Source organism: Pezoporus occidentalis, unplaced genomic scaffold (assembly GCF_034315485.1).
Source record: "Pezoporus occidentalis ecotype Australia unplaced genomic scaffold, CSIRO_AGI_Poc_V1 ctg29, whole genome shotgun sequence".
Taxonomy (NCBI): domain Eukaryota; kingdom Metazoa; phylum Chordata; class Aves; order Psittaciformes; family Psittacidae; genus Pezoporus; species Pezoporus occidentalis.
In genome coordinates, this window is record NW_026914829.1 from 2,250,699 (window position 1) to 2,266,900 (window position 16,202).

Below are 16,202 nucleotides of genomic sequence, written 5' to 3' on the forward strand. Positions count from 1 at the left end.
ATGGGCAACAGCTTTAAAATCTATTTAATACTTCTTATTTCTTTAGTTAAGCAGCTTCTTTCTCCAGTTAATAATAGGCTGTGGGATTAAATCGTAGCTTTTGATATTCACTGGGAAACGTAGTATAGAGATTTATAAGTCAAAATGTACTTTGAATAAATTATCATTGCAAATTACAGTTTATGAAAGTTGCGACTGTAACCATAATTACACCATTGGCTATGCAAAACTTGAAATCTCACTTGCTGAATAAATTTGTTTTCATTCAGACTGCATTCCCGACATTTTTAGAAATGAGACAAAATTTCCTGCAGAGTTTATTAAAAAGGTCAGCTTCAATTGCTAAACTTACCTAAAATATAAACATTTCTTGAATTAGTGAGATGCTGTTTTAGTCTGTTATGAGTTTCCTATTCAAGTTTACTAAACCATGGACTCATAAGGGAACTCAAAAGGGCTTCCACATTATGCCATGCCTTCAGCTATCTACACATCCTAAAATTGTTAAAGTTAAAATTAATTCTGCAAGCTGTTAGGACAAAAACCAGACGATAGCCAAAATTAGGTATATTACTGTAAATTGAGGGGGGAGAGGTTTTTAAACCTCTGTCTGGCAAGAGAAGGGTTAAGGACTTTTTTGCTATACCCGTTTCAAATTACAATGAGAAGCCTCTTCTTTCCCAGCAGGGTTGTGCTTACATTAGTCTTTAGATCTCTCTTGAAGAGAGCTGTTATATTTGTGCCTGCTAGAGTTGGAAATAACAGTTCAGAAGCTGAAAAGGGTTGAATGGATTTACAGAAGGTTATTTTTTGCGAGTAAATTCATGGCAACACATTAATTTGATTGGTACATGCTTTAGAATTACTTTACACTCAAGCGATTCAAAAGATGTTAAAGTTATCACCAGGCTGCTGGACAAATATGTGTTACATCACCAAGTTACAGATCAAGACAAATCTGTGACTCAGGATTTTATCTTGGGAAGAGCGCAAGGTGTACGAAGAACTCAGAATAACAAGGGAAGATAACTCTGGGAACTACAATGTGTCAGAAGAACAGCTCTTGCTAACACAGCTCCCCATCAAAGACCTGGTTATCTAAGGTTTATATAGGAATGCCTAGGTCAGCTGACAAAATACTGGTCTTCTGCTCCATAAATGCAGAAAAAACGATAACAACAGTGGAAAATTGGAAGTCTGAATTTCAGCTTTCTTAGAAATAACTGCAACCTGACACATTCCATAATATTTAAACAGGGTGGGGGGAGAGAAATCACCAAAGATGTTACGTTTAGAGATGACATTGACATGAAGAATAGGTAAATTTTGTTTTTCAGCCACTGGAAAAGCAGACCTCATAGGAACTCAGAACAAGTAGGAGAAAAGATTTTTTATTTTTTTTTTTTTTCCTTTTCCTTTTCAAAGATGAACACAACTGTGCTCAAAGCTTTCGTGGGCTTGCTCTGGAATTGCTGGGTTCTGGTGGGTCACGCACAGGGAGGTTTAGGAGACAACCATGTCCATTCAAGCTTTATTTACAGGAGGCTGCGGAACCATGAGAGAAGGGAGATTCAGAGAGAGATTCTTTCTATCCTGGGTTTACCTCACAGACCCAGACCATTTTCACCAGGAAAGCAGGCTTCTTCTGCACCCCTCTTTATGCTGGACCTGTATAATGCTATGACAAATGAAGAGGATACTGAGGAGCTGGAGTATTCACTAAAGGGATCAATGGCAGGGGAAAGCAGAGGGATACGGAAAGGATACTCTGCCTCCCCAAATGGATATTCGCGGAGAATGCAATTATCTCGCATGACCCCCCTAACAACACAGAATCCTCCCTTAGCCAGCCTGCACGACACCAACTTTCTGAATGATGCTGACATGGTCATGAGCTTTGTCAATTTAGGTATGTGGAAATTTTTTTTGTTTCTGTTCTCTCTGACAGACTGTTAGCCTCGTCCTGCTAGGGGCAAACCTCTTGGCTGGACTGTAACCTGCTGTAAAATGTCAGGTCCTGGCTGCTGTGCCACCAGTAAAAGAAAAGTACTGATGGTAAAGTAGCTACATTGTAGGTGGCCATGGAAAAAGATTTTTCTCACTGTTTATATAAAGTCAGTTTCTATAACTCCCCTCTGCTGGCTTCTGTTTTCTTTCTTTCATTGATGTAATGAAAATTCTAGCCTTAGGCCAACTAACTCCTTTTTCTTTTTTTTTTTCTTTAAATCTCAAAAAATCAAACACTTATGTCTATTGCTTGGCTATTTCCCTCACTGTTTTGCTTAAAGCTCAGACACAAACAAAAGTCGGTTGTTAAAATTTTAAAGCTTAGAAACTTATGAAAAGTGAAAAGCTAAGACATTAAAAAAAAAAAGAAAGAAAGAAAGAAAGAAATTTCTTAGGTTATTTAGTTGCTGTATTTTTTTCTGTTGGTAAGTGTCAGAATTTTATTTATCTTTTCAGCTGGATGGCTGGATTTTAAATAATCTGTTGCTGTTTCTTTGTTATTTCTATTTAATAACCACAGACTTGTGTTTTATTATACTGCTGTGGTGCTTAGAGTCTGCAATGTTTCTTATTTTCTCTGTCATAAATAAATTAAATAACAAGTAGAGTATTAAACACCAGAAACATGCAAGAAAAGAATGCTTTTGAAAATGATATCAATTCAGACACTGATAAAACTAGATTATATTAGCTTCTGAGTATAATAAACATGCTTACCAGTTACGTTGTGGTTAAAAAAAGCAGTAACAGATTTCTTTAATAGAAGGCAACTTAAATCTCATTACGAAAGCTGCAAACAATTTATGAAATGTATTCATTATTTTTATAAGTATTTAAATTCTACAGGACTCATAAAGTCAGCTAACCCCCCCCCCCTTTTTGTGTGACCTGAAAAGCAAGAGATTTAATTGAAAACTTGGAGTTTCTCAATAAGCTGGTACAAAATCTGATGAACTCTCATTTTCAAGGATAATACTTTCTGTAGAAACTTTCTAAACAATGGCACATCTTCTGAAATACTTTCAGATTATCACGCATTTTGTACCTTTTATGTCAAACAGGTCTTTAATCTTTTGCTGCAGGATTAAAAAAGTTTCCAAACACTAAAATCCTTAACAACTAGAATTTCTAGGAAAATGATACCCTCGTGTTTCTACAGTTTATTTTTTGTAATGATATAATTAGTTTTCATTAATTATTTGGCAGATAAGTAGGTGTTCAATTCTGAGATCTTTTTCCGCAAGAGTAGCATATGTCCACAACTCTGAATATATTTTCTTGTTGCTCTTGCTCCTGAAATAGCAGACTAGAGAAAAATGAAATCTTTGGTTTTTGAGTCCTTAAGAAAAAGTTACATATTATCCATGTATTACTTTTAAATTATCACTGTATGCCTCAATTTACCCAGCATACTTGGAGTCTGCTGAATTTGAAATGGTAATAAAGGAAAATAAGAAACGGTCTGATCTCCTCAGATTTAGTCAAGGCTCTGATCCCACAAAGATTTTGCTCATGTGTCCTGAGAAATACCTTCAATAAATATGCTGCAGACCATTTCATCAGTGACCCTGAGGACTACTTACATGGGATCTAGGTTTTGATTTCATGAAATGTCTTTGATTTCAGGAGGACTTATAGTGTATAAGTAGAAGTCTTTGAGGGTTCAGTCTCAGATATATCGTAGCCTGATCTTGCCACACTTCCCCCGACAAAAACCCTGTCTTAGAAGAACGCAAGTTTCCACTGAGTGTCTTACCTTGACTTGGAAGTTTCTAATATTTGACTCATTTTGTTGAGAAGCCAGTGTTTCCTTAAGAAAGTAACTCTGAGCATATATTATATTTCTAAACTGTGAAAACTGGAGGATAAATGTTTTATTTTTCTAGTGATTATGATTAATAGGCACCATTAACTTATATAAAAAAATAATACTGTGTAAATGCCAGGTTTTGTTTGGTCTTTGTAAAATTAAAATGTGTCTCAGCTCTAAGTGAGTCTAAACCCTAAATACCCTTGTCACTTTAAATGCCCTTCCATACGTGTTGGATATTGTGGTTTATCACACATTCCACCACGTAATGTGTGTAAGAAATATTGATGACCAGTATAGATTAGCTTCAACATTTTTATTAAACAATCCTATGTTTCAGTATAATTAACATAAAAATGAAATAAATCATGGAAACGGGTAACTGTTCTATGTGATTTATGCAGTATAATATCGTGACAGATGAGGGCAAGATCTTTTAATGTACAATGGGGAAAAATATGCAGTGATAAGTGAATGCTAACGCTGTACCTTAAAATCAATAAATGCTGATGCAGCACAGTAATAACTCAACTGGGTTTAGATTTGAAGCCTCAGTCAACTTGTATGAAATTAATCTGCTCTGGAAATAGTATTCACCTTGTTCATACTTGCACACCATTAATTACATAAGATGCAATTATAAAGCTTTATTAATCATCATGATATTTTAAATTGGAACTTTTTTATATAGTTGTAGCCAGATATAATAATTTAAAATATGTATATTAAAACAAGAAATATGTAGCTGCAATGGTAGGTTAGAATTATTAAGTCTAAGATTGAAAAGGCTGAATAGGATTAAAAAAATAAAGTAAAATATAGACAAGGACAAATTATTTTATATTAAAGAATTAAAAATGAAAATTATATGCTTATTTTAATAAAAATCACCCTGTCAGAGCTGCAAATGCTTCACTTTCAGTAACAAATTTACAAAATAATCATCAAGGGAAACACAATTATAATTCTGTCAAGCAAGTAGGGAGAAAAACAAGACAAACAGCATTTTCTTCTGCTGAAGTTAAAATTGTAAACACCTGCTCTTTATATTGGAATTTATACCAGAATTTCTATCTTTTTTCTTTCTTGAAAGATACGACACAACAGAGTCTATGTCTTGTCCTGTATTTTGTATAAGACTGTGTGTGTTGGCAGCTCTCCATAAATATTGATGAGTGTAACAGAAGAATTAACTGGGGTTGGTCCAGCAGTTAAAGAATAAATCCTCCACTAAATACACTGGGGTTTTCAGAGATCTGATTATATCACCTACAAGTTCAGTACTTTGTTTTCCTCACTGGGTGTTTTTTTATCCTGTTGTTATATTTTACTATATTGTTGCAAAGCCCTGACTGTTTTGAGTTTTGGCATCTTCTTTTTGGCCAGTCTCCCAAAATGACATATATATAGGATACCCTGCTCCTCAGAGAACAGACAAATAATACTCATGTAGTCCTACTCACTTTTCTGCTCACTCAAAATTTAGTTAGGGAAGGACTTTTTAAGATAAATGTTAGTGTTCTCACTCTTCACCTCTCACCAAAAGAGGAAGATTGAATAAAAAAATATGTATGTGACTGAGGCTTGGAGAAACAGCAGCACTCTTTATAAACTACATTTAAACATCTCAAGGGCTGAATTTTCCATCAACATTAAAATGATCATTAAATTCACTGTACTTAAGCATTCCTCATCATGGAATTCAAATCATTTCTACTTTCATGTGTTTACAACGCATCTGTAATTTTTTCTGTAAACAGAGAGCTGCATTTCCTAAGAAACTCTGCTCTCTTTCTCTGTGTTTCTGTGGATTGATATAAACTTTTTGTAACATAGTCAATAAATACATGTTAATTCTGTGGTTTTATGCTATATTTTCTTTCTCAGCATACAAAATTAGTTTCAAAAACTTAAATGTGAAGATCACTGTAAAATTTATTACCGGGACCTATACACATGGTTATTTAAAGAAGAAAAAATATTATGGAGATTTTTAAAGTAACTGAGACACCCCAGAAAGACTTTTCTTTTTTTCTTTTTTTACTTCATAAACAATGTGATTCCACAATCTGAATCACCATAATCCTTAAACCACATGTGCTGTGATCAGTTCTTAAATCAGATGCTGAAAGATGTTGAAATCAAAGGAAATGTTGCCTGTTTGAGACAGAGGACTGTTCATATTTCTCCAGCATCTTTACTCAGAGTTTGTACACAGACTTGAAGATTATGGTCTTCTTTAAAACCAAGCAAATACATACATTTATGAGATTTACAGCCCATTGTATTCATCAGAGAATATTAACATGGCTGGCACTTTTAAACAATTACTTTGAGAAACCTAGAGTACTTCAGTCCACATCAAATAACTTTCACAGAATCACAGAATCCCAAGGGTTGGAAGGGACCTCAAAAGATCTTCTAGTCCAACCCCCCTGCAAGAGCACAAAAATGAAAGGATTCATAACTGCAATCAGATCTCGAGCATATATAGTAGCTATTTTCTTAATTTAAGCTAATTCAGCTCCTACAACCTTCCACTCACAGCTAACATATCATCAGCAAGGGATATGGAGTACTAAGCTTTAAAATGCCAGGATCTGTGGAAGGGCAGCTGGGTTTGAAGGATACACTCAAAAAAGCTTCAGGATCATTAACTTCTCTCTAATCCTAGGAATGAGCACACTTTCTTTCTTTCCACTGGATTTCAGATGTTGCTGTCTTAATTTTAACCTTACGTGAATTTCCTTGGCTGTGGTTCAGTTCTAGTGCGTAAAATGCATGCTTCTAGTGAAAATATTGACACAGCCTTAAGTGAGGTGACAGAAATCATGCTATTATCTTGCCTTGAACAGGGGGATGCTATTACAGAAATAAAACTTGTTAAATAACAAATAGACCCCATGTCTTTAAATTGTGGAAGTGGATCAATACTGAGAGAAAATGAGAAAGCATTTGTGAAGTTTTTTCAAATGGCAACCCAAAGTCAGTAAGATGACATTTTTCACTCTTTTACATAAAATTTAAAGCAAATTAGATCAAGGGGTCTCATTTTATCTTCACCCAAAGTAGACCACACTTGGTATGTTGAAATCCTAAGAATTTTTTTCCCTCATAAGATTTTGTTAGCTAATCAGTGAGTTGAACTAATACTTTGTGACCTAAGTATGCATCAGAAATAACTATTAATTATAAAATAAAATTATATGATCAAATTAAACATTAAGACAGCTTTTTGCAAAATAGGTTTATTTATTTCTAGAACAATAGAACTTTGCCCATGGTATGACATTCCCTAAAAATCCTCACCCTAACATTACAATTCATTAGGTAGTTTAAAACAGTTTTTGTGTGATGACAGAGATGGTTGTTAGGGATTGGTTTTGATTTTGAACAAGAAATATTCTCTGTATTCATTTTTGTAATTACACTACGTTTGTTGTTTTATAGTGAAATATTTTATGTCTTTTGAAATCTCTTATGTTACATGAACCTTATGAACTACACAGCTCTACTTCAAAATAGGTTTGTGTGTGATCCATAAATATCATCTAACAAAATAATGTTTTTATAACTGTCAATTATTTTTTTTGCCAAAGTTAACACTTTGAATCCACGTAAATTATTGTATCTACCCAGCCAAAAAAATGTCAAGCTCTCCATTAACTGGGGTATAAAACTGTCTGACTTTCCTTGCCGACAGATTTGAAAGAAATTGCAGATAACTGAAGAGAAACTGATTTAGCATATGGTTAGACGTGCATGGTGAAAAGCTATATATGTGTATGGATATATATAAATATATATTATTATTAATATTTTTCCCATTGGGAAGAACGGCTGACCCAGTTCCGCTTCTTCTTCAGAAAGTGCTCCTTTCCAGACTAAACACAGACTTTGGGTGGGGTTGTGGGGATTGTATGTATTGTACAGTACATATTTTCCCAGGAAAACACAATCTTGGAGTGACTTTGGCTAGCCATGAAAGAGAAAGAGGGAGGCTTGTGGAGATGACTCTGTGTGGAGTGTATTAAGGGAGGAATCAGCCTGCCTTGGAATTAATGGAGAGCCTTGCTTAGATAACAGGGGACAACTTCAGCACATATGGGATCTCCCACACTTTCTGCTGCTGTTACTATTTTCTCTGAATGTTAAATTATGCAAATAATTTTACCATGGCTACTTGCCTACTTACTGCCTGAGTTATGGAGGTAATTATGACTTGGGCAGTTCCTTTTTCTTCTCTTTTTAGCCACAGCAGTTCCTTTCAGCTTGCTTTCATAGGCCTGCAAACTAATAGAGTTTTGCAGAAAATTGATTGATTACAGTCTGATCATTCTAGGTGTTGTCTGGTGTTTCCACATAGCTGAGAATGAACAGTTTATGAAGTGCCAATTGCAGCCTCCAGCTAAAGAAAGGCTCCCCAGGGCTTCAGGAGAGCTCTGGCTGCTACCAGACTATAATTATTTCCCACACTTTTCTCCATCCTCTCCTTTTTGTCCTTTCCCTTGTCTCTAACCCCTGCCATCCAGGCAGGGTTCCTGAACTTTAGTTTTATGTCAGTGGCATTTGGCTGCAGAAGTGATTAAAGGCTGAGAAGCGGTGAGACTAGGTGACAGAGCAGGACATGGATAGGGAAGGAATGAGAGCAGGCATAAGAGAAAAATGGCAAAACACAGGCCAAGCTTTACAGGGAGAACAGCCCTCTTCTTCTTAGTAGGCAATGGCTAATGTGCAGGTGTGGACACAGACCTGCTGGGCATGGGAACGGTTCACAACAGAGAAACAGCCTTTGCAGGAACTGGTATTACTGGGAGAGCTAGTCCTGCTCCTCTGTGCCTCACATGGGGTCTGATGTTGTAGCACTGAGAGCATTTCCCTTGCCAGTGGAGTTAGAAAAGTGGATGGAGGTTTGCCATGAAGGTGAAGAAGGTGCATGAAGGCAGAGAAAGGGGAAAGAACATGATAAAGATAGATGATGTGCAAAGGAAAGAGAAAATGAATCCGGGTATAGGTTTATTCTCCTAGTAAGCTTTGCAGATGAAGGGAGCAGTTTTCTTAATTGTTCGTGGCAGAGGAGCTACCTCAACCTCTCCAGGTACTTGGCTCCCTGGGCAAAACTTTTTGTCTTTGCAAAATAAAATGCAGCTATCCCACCCTTCAGTATATGTGTGCAAGGAGCACACAGACAGGCTACTAACATTTGCAGCCATAAATAACGTAGAAGCTAGCTTTTAAAAACCGCAGGTTAAAGGATGAGGGCTGCCATGACGCACACAGAGAGGCTGAGATCAGAGAAGCAGCTAAAAGGGTCAGGAGAAACAATGAATCCCCTTGTTCTGAGTCATATTTATGAGTGCTCCATTGCACCTAAAGTTCATATTTATTGGCTAGGCCATGGGGTTTCCCCATTTGCTCATCTCTTAAAATAACACCCTTGGTTAAAATTTCCTATAAAACACAGAAATGCTACAGCAGGCAGAACTTGTCAACCCTGACAACTACATTATTTAAGTTTGTGGGTGGGGTACATGAAGCAGGAGGTGATTTATGCTTTGTATTGAATTCCAAATTTGTTTCTATATGAAAATTACTGAAAAACAAGCAGAAAAGGAGAGGGTTTACAGCCCAGCCCTCCACTCAGAAACTTCATGCTATTACTGAGAGATGCTCCAAAAGGTGAATCTAAATTAGTTCACAGCTTTTTTTGAGCAACTGCTCCAGTGCAACAGATTGAGAACTTGGCTTCATCGACCACTATTATGCAACTCAACAGCACGTATGGTACCTTGCCAGAAAGTGGCTTTGCTTTTTTTTCCCCACTGTAATTCAGGGCAAACTGAAACAACAATTAATAATTAGTCAGAGCCTAGAAAACTAAGGACAGCTAGTGCTGCTACATTATATATACTCATAACTGACAACCAGTGGCTTTGCAGAAGCAAAATTCCATCTAATTCTCTTTTCGGAGAAAGTCTGGAGGAGGTAGGAATTTGAATAGCTGAAATTTCTGCTCGGATTATCTTTATCTGACTTAGCAATATTACCCATTCAGATCCCAGGACAACCTAAGGGGTTTTTCCAACCTCCATGATTCTGTAATTCTATACCTTTGTAGACTGTGTCTATTAAATTAAATTATTGTTCTAATTCTCATGTATTTGACTGTAGTCAAATTAATGAAAATATATATATATTCATATTATCTGGAAAAGCTGTATCCCTAATACAGACTAATCATTATAAATTAAGAACAATTTGCTAGGCATATCCATTTAAAATGTTCCTTTTTTTAAAGTGAAGGGGAAATATAAGTGGGGTATTCCAACAACAACATACTGCAAAATAATTTCAAAGAGAAACTTTTACAAGTTTTGAAAGTCCAATACAACTTTTATGCTATGGATGGCATCAGCTTTGGAGGCAGATGTTGAGTTCTCTCCTGACAAACAGAGACTGCAGAAGAGGAAAAAGTAGGGACAACAAATAATTTGTGAGCCTGGCTTTGGAGCAGTGGGCAGATAGCACCTGATGGCACCTGATGCCTGAGCCATGGGATTCTAGTGGTATGGTTTGTAAAAACATTAGATGAGAAATCAAGATTGGGAAAACAGTAGTGTGGATGATAAAGCCAAGGGAGCAAGCCCAGCATACAACCCCATGACAGTTGTATTCTTTGTGGTGATTTATGATGGCTGAGATCCAGTAGGAGCATAGCTCTGGGAAGATTGTTCCCAAGGTTACCTCTGCTGGAGTATCTGTTGATAACTACAAGTTATAACATGCTAGTGATCCCAAAGGTTAATTTGCTACTCCTGACCAGGTTACCTTGCTGCCTCATATATGAAATATGTGAAAATATTTTGCAGTGCATCCATCCTGGCCCCAGCCTAGCCTAACCTGAAAGTCACAGAGAGAAATGTCTGAGAAGCCAAATAGGAAAATCCTGAATAACCTCAGATAGAGAATGAAAACACCATGCCTCTGTTTTCCAGTCCATAAAATGAGGATGGACAAATAATCCTGTGTTAATTTTCACTTCTGTGCACTCTTGTTCTTTGACCTTCCAGAGTACTGGAATAGCTTTCTTCTTATGAAGCATCTTTTTACTCTGGCTATGTGCACTTTAAAAGACTTCACTCCTAACAGCTTTGTAACACCTTGCGTGTCCTCATGGTGATCTCAAGAATTATTTCAGAAAGGGCTAAAAAAAGCTCTTCTGTAAGGGTAACAAGTCCATTTATTGTTCTTAAACCAGACAGTCTTACAAAATAATGAGAAAGAAAAAGAAACACTGGAAACTAAAGCACCAAAACTGAGATTTATGATCTGGTGTAATGGAAAAAGGATGTGTGGCTAGTTTAGCTCTTGTTCTCAGAATATAGATTTGTGCCTTTCTGAGGCATGTGTGCATGCACTATCAGTCTGTGTGCATGGCTTTGTATATGTAATATAGAAAGCATGTAAATCTCTTCAGTTTTACTCATTGGGATTTTTTCTGCCTTAAATCATAATATTCTTTCCCATCAATACTATGTGGCTTTAGCAGCCCTGACCTTTCAAGCTGCCTGTTTGTGCCAGTGTTTATCAGATGACCATTTGACCTCCTTGTTAATTGTACTTAATTACATCCTGTTGTAACATTCTGAAATGAGGAGAGTTTATGGATCTGCTCCAAAGAGCTGAAGACTAAAACGGCAGCAGAATTCAGTAGTATGAGGTGCCAAGTAATCCCACAGTTAGGTCAATAAGAGCTGTGCTTTATCCAGCTGATTGCAAAACTGGATTCTTAAACCATTCCTTTTCCATTCAGGAATAAAATCACACAATTTTCTTTGTTCTGAGGAGGGCTTTGCTCTGATTTTCAGCTTGGAGCTTTTTCCAAAGAGATCAAGGAAGGAGTGAGAGGCCTATCAACTGTACTGCAAAGGCTGAAGTTCACATACGTTGATATAAAGAGACAAGCATCTGTCGCCACAAGTGATGTCTCTGTGGTTTTCCAAAACTTCAGAGTTACTTCTGCTTTCCTAGAATTCCCAATTCCCATGAACTTTTTGAGATTTCTATAATGTTTGCTACAAGATTGTCTGTACATTGATGATTTATGGGCACATGTAAGGTTTCACTAAAGACAATTATCCCCTGTAGTTGCAGAAAAATAAAAATGAAAACAAATCAATATCCAGACACAGATGCAGTTCTTGAAAATGGGCACTCTAAAGACTCAGAAAACAACTTCAAACACTTCTTATTTTATAATGCTTTTCATAGAGCGGATGGCTTTTGAAACACATGGGATTAACCATATTTCTTCTCTTATCACTAAAGACAAGATATATATTTAATACATACATGTATATGCTTCCTCTGCTGTTGTTGTTCCACAGCTCACCTTCCAAAAACTTGATTTATAAGATTATAGTAAACTGGAGTTCCTCAAATGAATGAAGACAAAAAGAAATAGAAGCTATAAAATGATTAATACCAAGTGAAAATCTACTTCCAAGTCCTTAAGGATTATAAGGCAAAAGAATAAACCTTCAATTTTATTTTATTAAAACACTGATAATTACACTTATTGGAGAATGAAGTCCCCAAAAGAATGAATTGTATGTAGTAGTAAACTACACATAATTATGGTGTTACTCTAAAAGGTTTATCACCCATCATGGGTCATATTCTAGATTAAAAAGATGAGTTACTTAGTGCTGTGCTGTGAGACTGGGCTGGCACACTGCTGCCATTGATTATCACCATGATCTGAACAGTACTGCTATGAAAGCTAAGTCTGTCCAAAGTCTGTCAGGTAGCAAGGATTAAATCTACAGTTCAACTACACACAGTTGCATTTAGACAGTTAAAAGTTTTTTGAAAGTTGATTTAATTTACAAGCTTATATGATTGATTAAATATAAAACTTGCTGAAAATCATAGTAAGCTATTCAGAAGATCACAGTATTTAAATTCTCTTTGGTGTTTGGTGTAAGCATAAGTGAAATCATACATTTAAACATGCTTACTTTGAGGGAGGGCTGGTTAATTTTTCAGAATATTGAGAGGAGCATATACTATGACACTAAATAACGTTGTTTATCAAAGTAGTTTAAAATTAGGTATTATTTCAGAATAAAGTTGTTTCTTTTTTTTGATTCCTCAGTGTGCTCCTTTTTCAATGTCATCTTGTAGCTGTCAACTGCGTCTTCAAAAAGTAATATCTTTTTCGTCACTTCTTAAACTATTGAATCAATAATCATATTTTCTGGGGCTGTATATCCCAATGAGATCACATTTAAAGGAGCTGAATTTTTATATATAATTTTTTTATTTAAGTAAATATATTTTAAATAACTTATAAAATGCATGTACATATTTCATATATATATGCTTATATAGAGAGAGTAATGGAAAATTATTATTCCTTAGAAATGGAAAAATGCAAAGGATGTGTTAACTAGTATATGTGCGTGTACAGAAGAGGCCTAACATAAAAGGGGATCATCACAGGACTGGAAGCAATGAAACAAGCACATGCATGAGCTTAAAACTGGCTCCATGGGCACAGCTCCTGAATAAGTTATGACCTGTTCATCCTGTATTTACTTTAGCATCTACTGTTGTATAGGAATTAAGCTTCATTCATTAATACTATATCACCTTGGGTCAATGAGATTTACAATGGACTCCATTTAACCATGCTGCTTCAGCTTGTCTACTGGTAGGGAGTGTGCTGTCATCAAAATGGGAATGAAAGCAAGTGCCTAAAAGAAGACTGTGATGCTTCCAGTTTTGGAGATGGGCAATGGATGGTTCTAAATGACTTGAAAAAGAAAACCAAGTCTATGACCAAAGATTAGAGCAGTAGTCACTTCTAGCTGTAGTAGAAACAAGGTTTAGCGCATGCATCTATGAAGGCAAAGGCTGATCAGATGGTGTAAAATGCTTGCCAAATATTCTTAATGGCATTGTACAAAAAGTATTGCTTTTGAAACAAAAGCACTATGTTAGTGGTCAGTTTCCCACTACTTGCTCGTTTGTTTATGCTCTGCTCAGAAAGATACACATGTTTTGCCTGAGGTACATCAGCTCAACTACTAAGAGTTAAATCAGTGTTATATTACATAATATGAGCTATAGGAGATCGTCTCTGCTGTTCCAGAGATGTGTAACACCTATAGATACCTCTACAAATGAGTCTGGGTATTGAGTTTGTAGGTAACTTGGCATAGAACATAAGAAATGCAGTCCCAGGTGGAATAACGGTGAAAATGCAGAAATGATATAAGCACGTCTATGGTCCTGGGCAACAAGCTCTAGGTGTCCTTGCCTGAGGAGGATATTGGAGCAGATGACCTGCTGAGGTCCCTTCCAGCCTCAGCTGTTCTGTAACTCTGTGATAGTGGTTACAGAGAAAGGGGATCTTACTTTTGTCTTACGCATGGACATCAATCATTCGTACTTTTTTTTGAGTGGACTTATGCTCTTGCTCAGGTAACTGTTGGATGAGCAGGTCTGTGCGCTCAAAGTGTCATGCTTTTTCTTTCTACTTCAGAAATTATTTTCTTGCTTTTTATGTCATTTTTGAGGCTCCTGTGTCTCTCTTCCCAGTCTGACCAAAGCTATGCTAGGGATCTCCACCTATTGTCATGTTACCTGGAGTTAATCTGAGCTGTTTCATGGTACAAATATTTTTTTGTGAAGATTGGTTTTCCTTGCCTCTGGCAGTGCAGGTAGTGCAATGCTGGATGGCCAATGCAGAGATCTTTTAATTCACTAAGAGTCAGTGAGTTTCTGCCCTGAAACAGGGTTGAAATGTTTATTAACTTCGGTAAGATTCAAGTTTCTTTCAGGAAAAAAAAAAAGTCCAGGTGGCTTTTCCTTCTTGTTGATGGGACTTATTCCATATGAGGGGCTATATGTGGGTGAAATTACCTCTTTGCAAGAATAAATCATGATCAGATTAGATTACCAGAGCTGCAGAGGAGAAGGTGTAGTTTGAATCAGTATAAAAAACTGTTAAAATCACAGCCAGCTCCCAAGCTGGCTGTTAAAACCTGCTGTCTGAAAATGCCACTCCTCACCACTGCTGCCCAGTCTCCTGAGTGCTCTTCCTCCTCATCTTCCTCCTATTTGCCCCTGGATGTAATTCCTGGTGGCTGCTGTACTTCTGGCCCCATAACACTTTCTTGGCAGGACTGCTTCAGTTCTAGGTGGGGCCTTGGTGTTGGTCAGTAGCAAGCATGCAGGGGACACACCTTCAAAATGAGGTCTAGTAATTTATTAAAGATGAAATTCAAGTCTCTTTACATATTTAAGGTGATGACTAAGTACAGCAATTACCTCACTATACATTTGCACACACAAATCTGAGGAACTCTGAATTCATTTGAGCCATGCTGGCATTCTATCTAAGCAAATAGCCTGTGATCAGCTATTTTTTTTTCTGATGTGTTTAATATCTTATCTATAATATTGCATATAAAATAATGTTTAAATTTACACTCTTCTATTCTCTGAATGAGATGTCCTTGGTGGTTTCCTTCCCCATTGATGTTCCAGCTGGATTCTTTGGCCAGTGTTAATGGATCTGGATAATATTAAAATATTCAGATGTGTGCACAGGGTAAGCAGAAAATAGTGCCTATCCAGTTTGGCATGCAGACACAGCTCCCATGGAAGCTTTTCCAACAAATTCCAAAGTGTGAAATGGGAGTTTATTAGATGACATGTGTGAACGGTAAATAGTGGAGTGAGTTGCCACCTCTGGGTGGAAGTGAGCAGAGGGTTAACATGAGCAGGAACTAAGGAGATGTGAGAAGACAGAGTGGGCTTTAATGTTTGGCTTTTACTCCCCTGCCAGTTGTCCTGTGATGATATATGCCCTTTCACCCTCCTTAGAAGTTATGTTCCATCTGTATACTTTTACAGTGTCAAAACAGTTATAACTTACACCTATTTTCTGACCATTGGATCCCAGAGGTATAACTTTTGTTCTTATTCAGTTGCAGCTGAACCCAAGAGAGATCTTTTTTTCTGTCATTTGTTAACCTTGAGGTTGTGTTGATCTGACATCCTGACTTTCACACACAGTCAGAAACCTGGGAATAATTGTTAGTTTTCTTTGTGACAACCTGTGACTAGAGAAAAAACAAAATTAAATATGAGAAAAAATGGAAGTCTATTGACAGATGCTACCAAAATATACTGGCTCTGCCAAAGCCCAGGAAAAATAGACACCATTGAATTAACAACGTCAGGTATCGTGGTGTGAGGACTGGCTAATTTGTCTATGCCTTAGCTCAGAACTACGTAACAGAGTGACCTTTTCTCTGGTCTGCTTGATTCTTTCAAGTAAAGATTTATCAGAGATGAAAATAAACACAATCAA

At 36.7% G+C, this 16,202-nt stretch overlaps 1 protein-coding gene across 2 annotated transcripts in view; it reads left to right on the forward strand.

Annotated features, from left to right (window-relative positions):
• The first annotated feature begins 721 nt into the window (after window positions 1–721).
• Window positions 722–16,202, forward strand: part of BMP5 (bone morphogenetic protein 5) — a 59,026-nt gene continuing 43,545 nt past the window's right edge. For both annotated transcript variants that reach the window (XM_062626144.1, XM_062626145.1), the window contains exon 1: window positions 722–1,909. In XM_062626144.1, coding sequence (XP_062482128.1) covers window positions 1,426–1,909 — 484 coding nt within the window. In that variant the 5' untranslated portion in view covers window positions 722–1,425. The remainder of the gene's footprint in view (window positions 1,910–16,202) is intronic.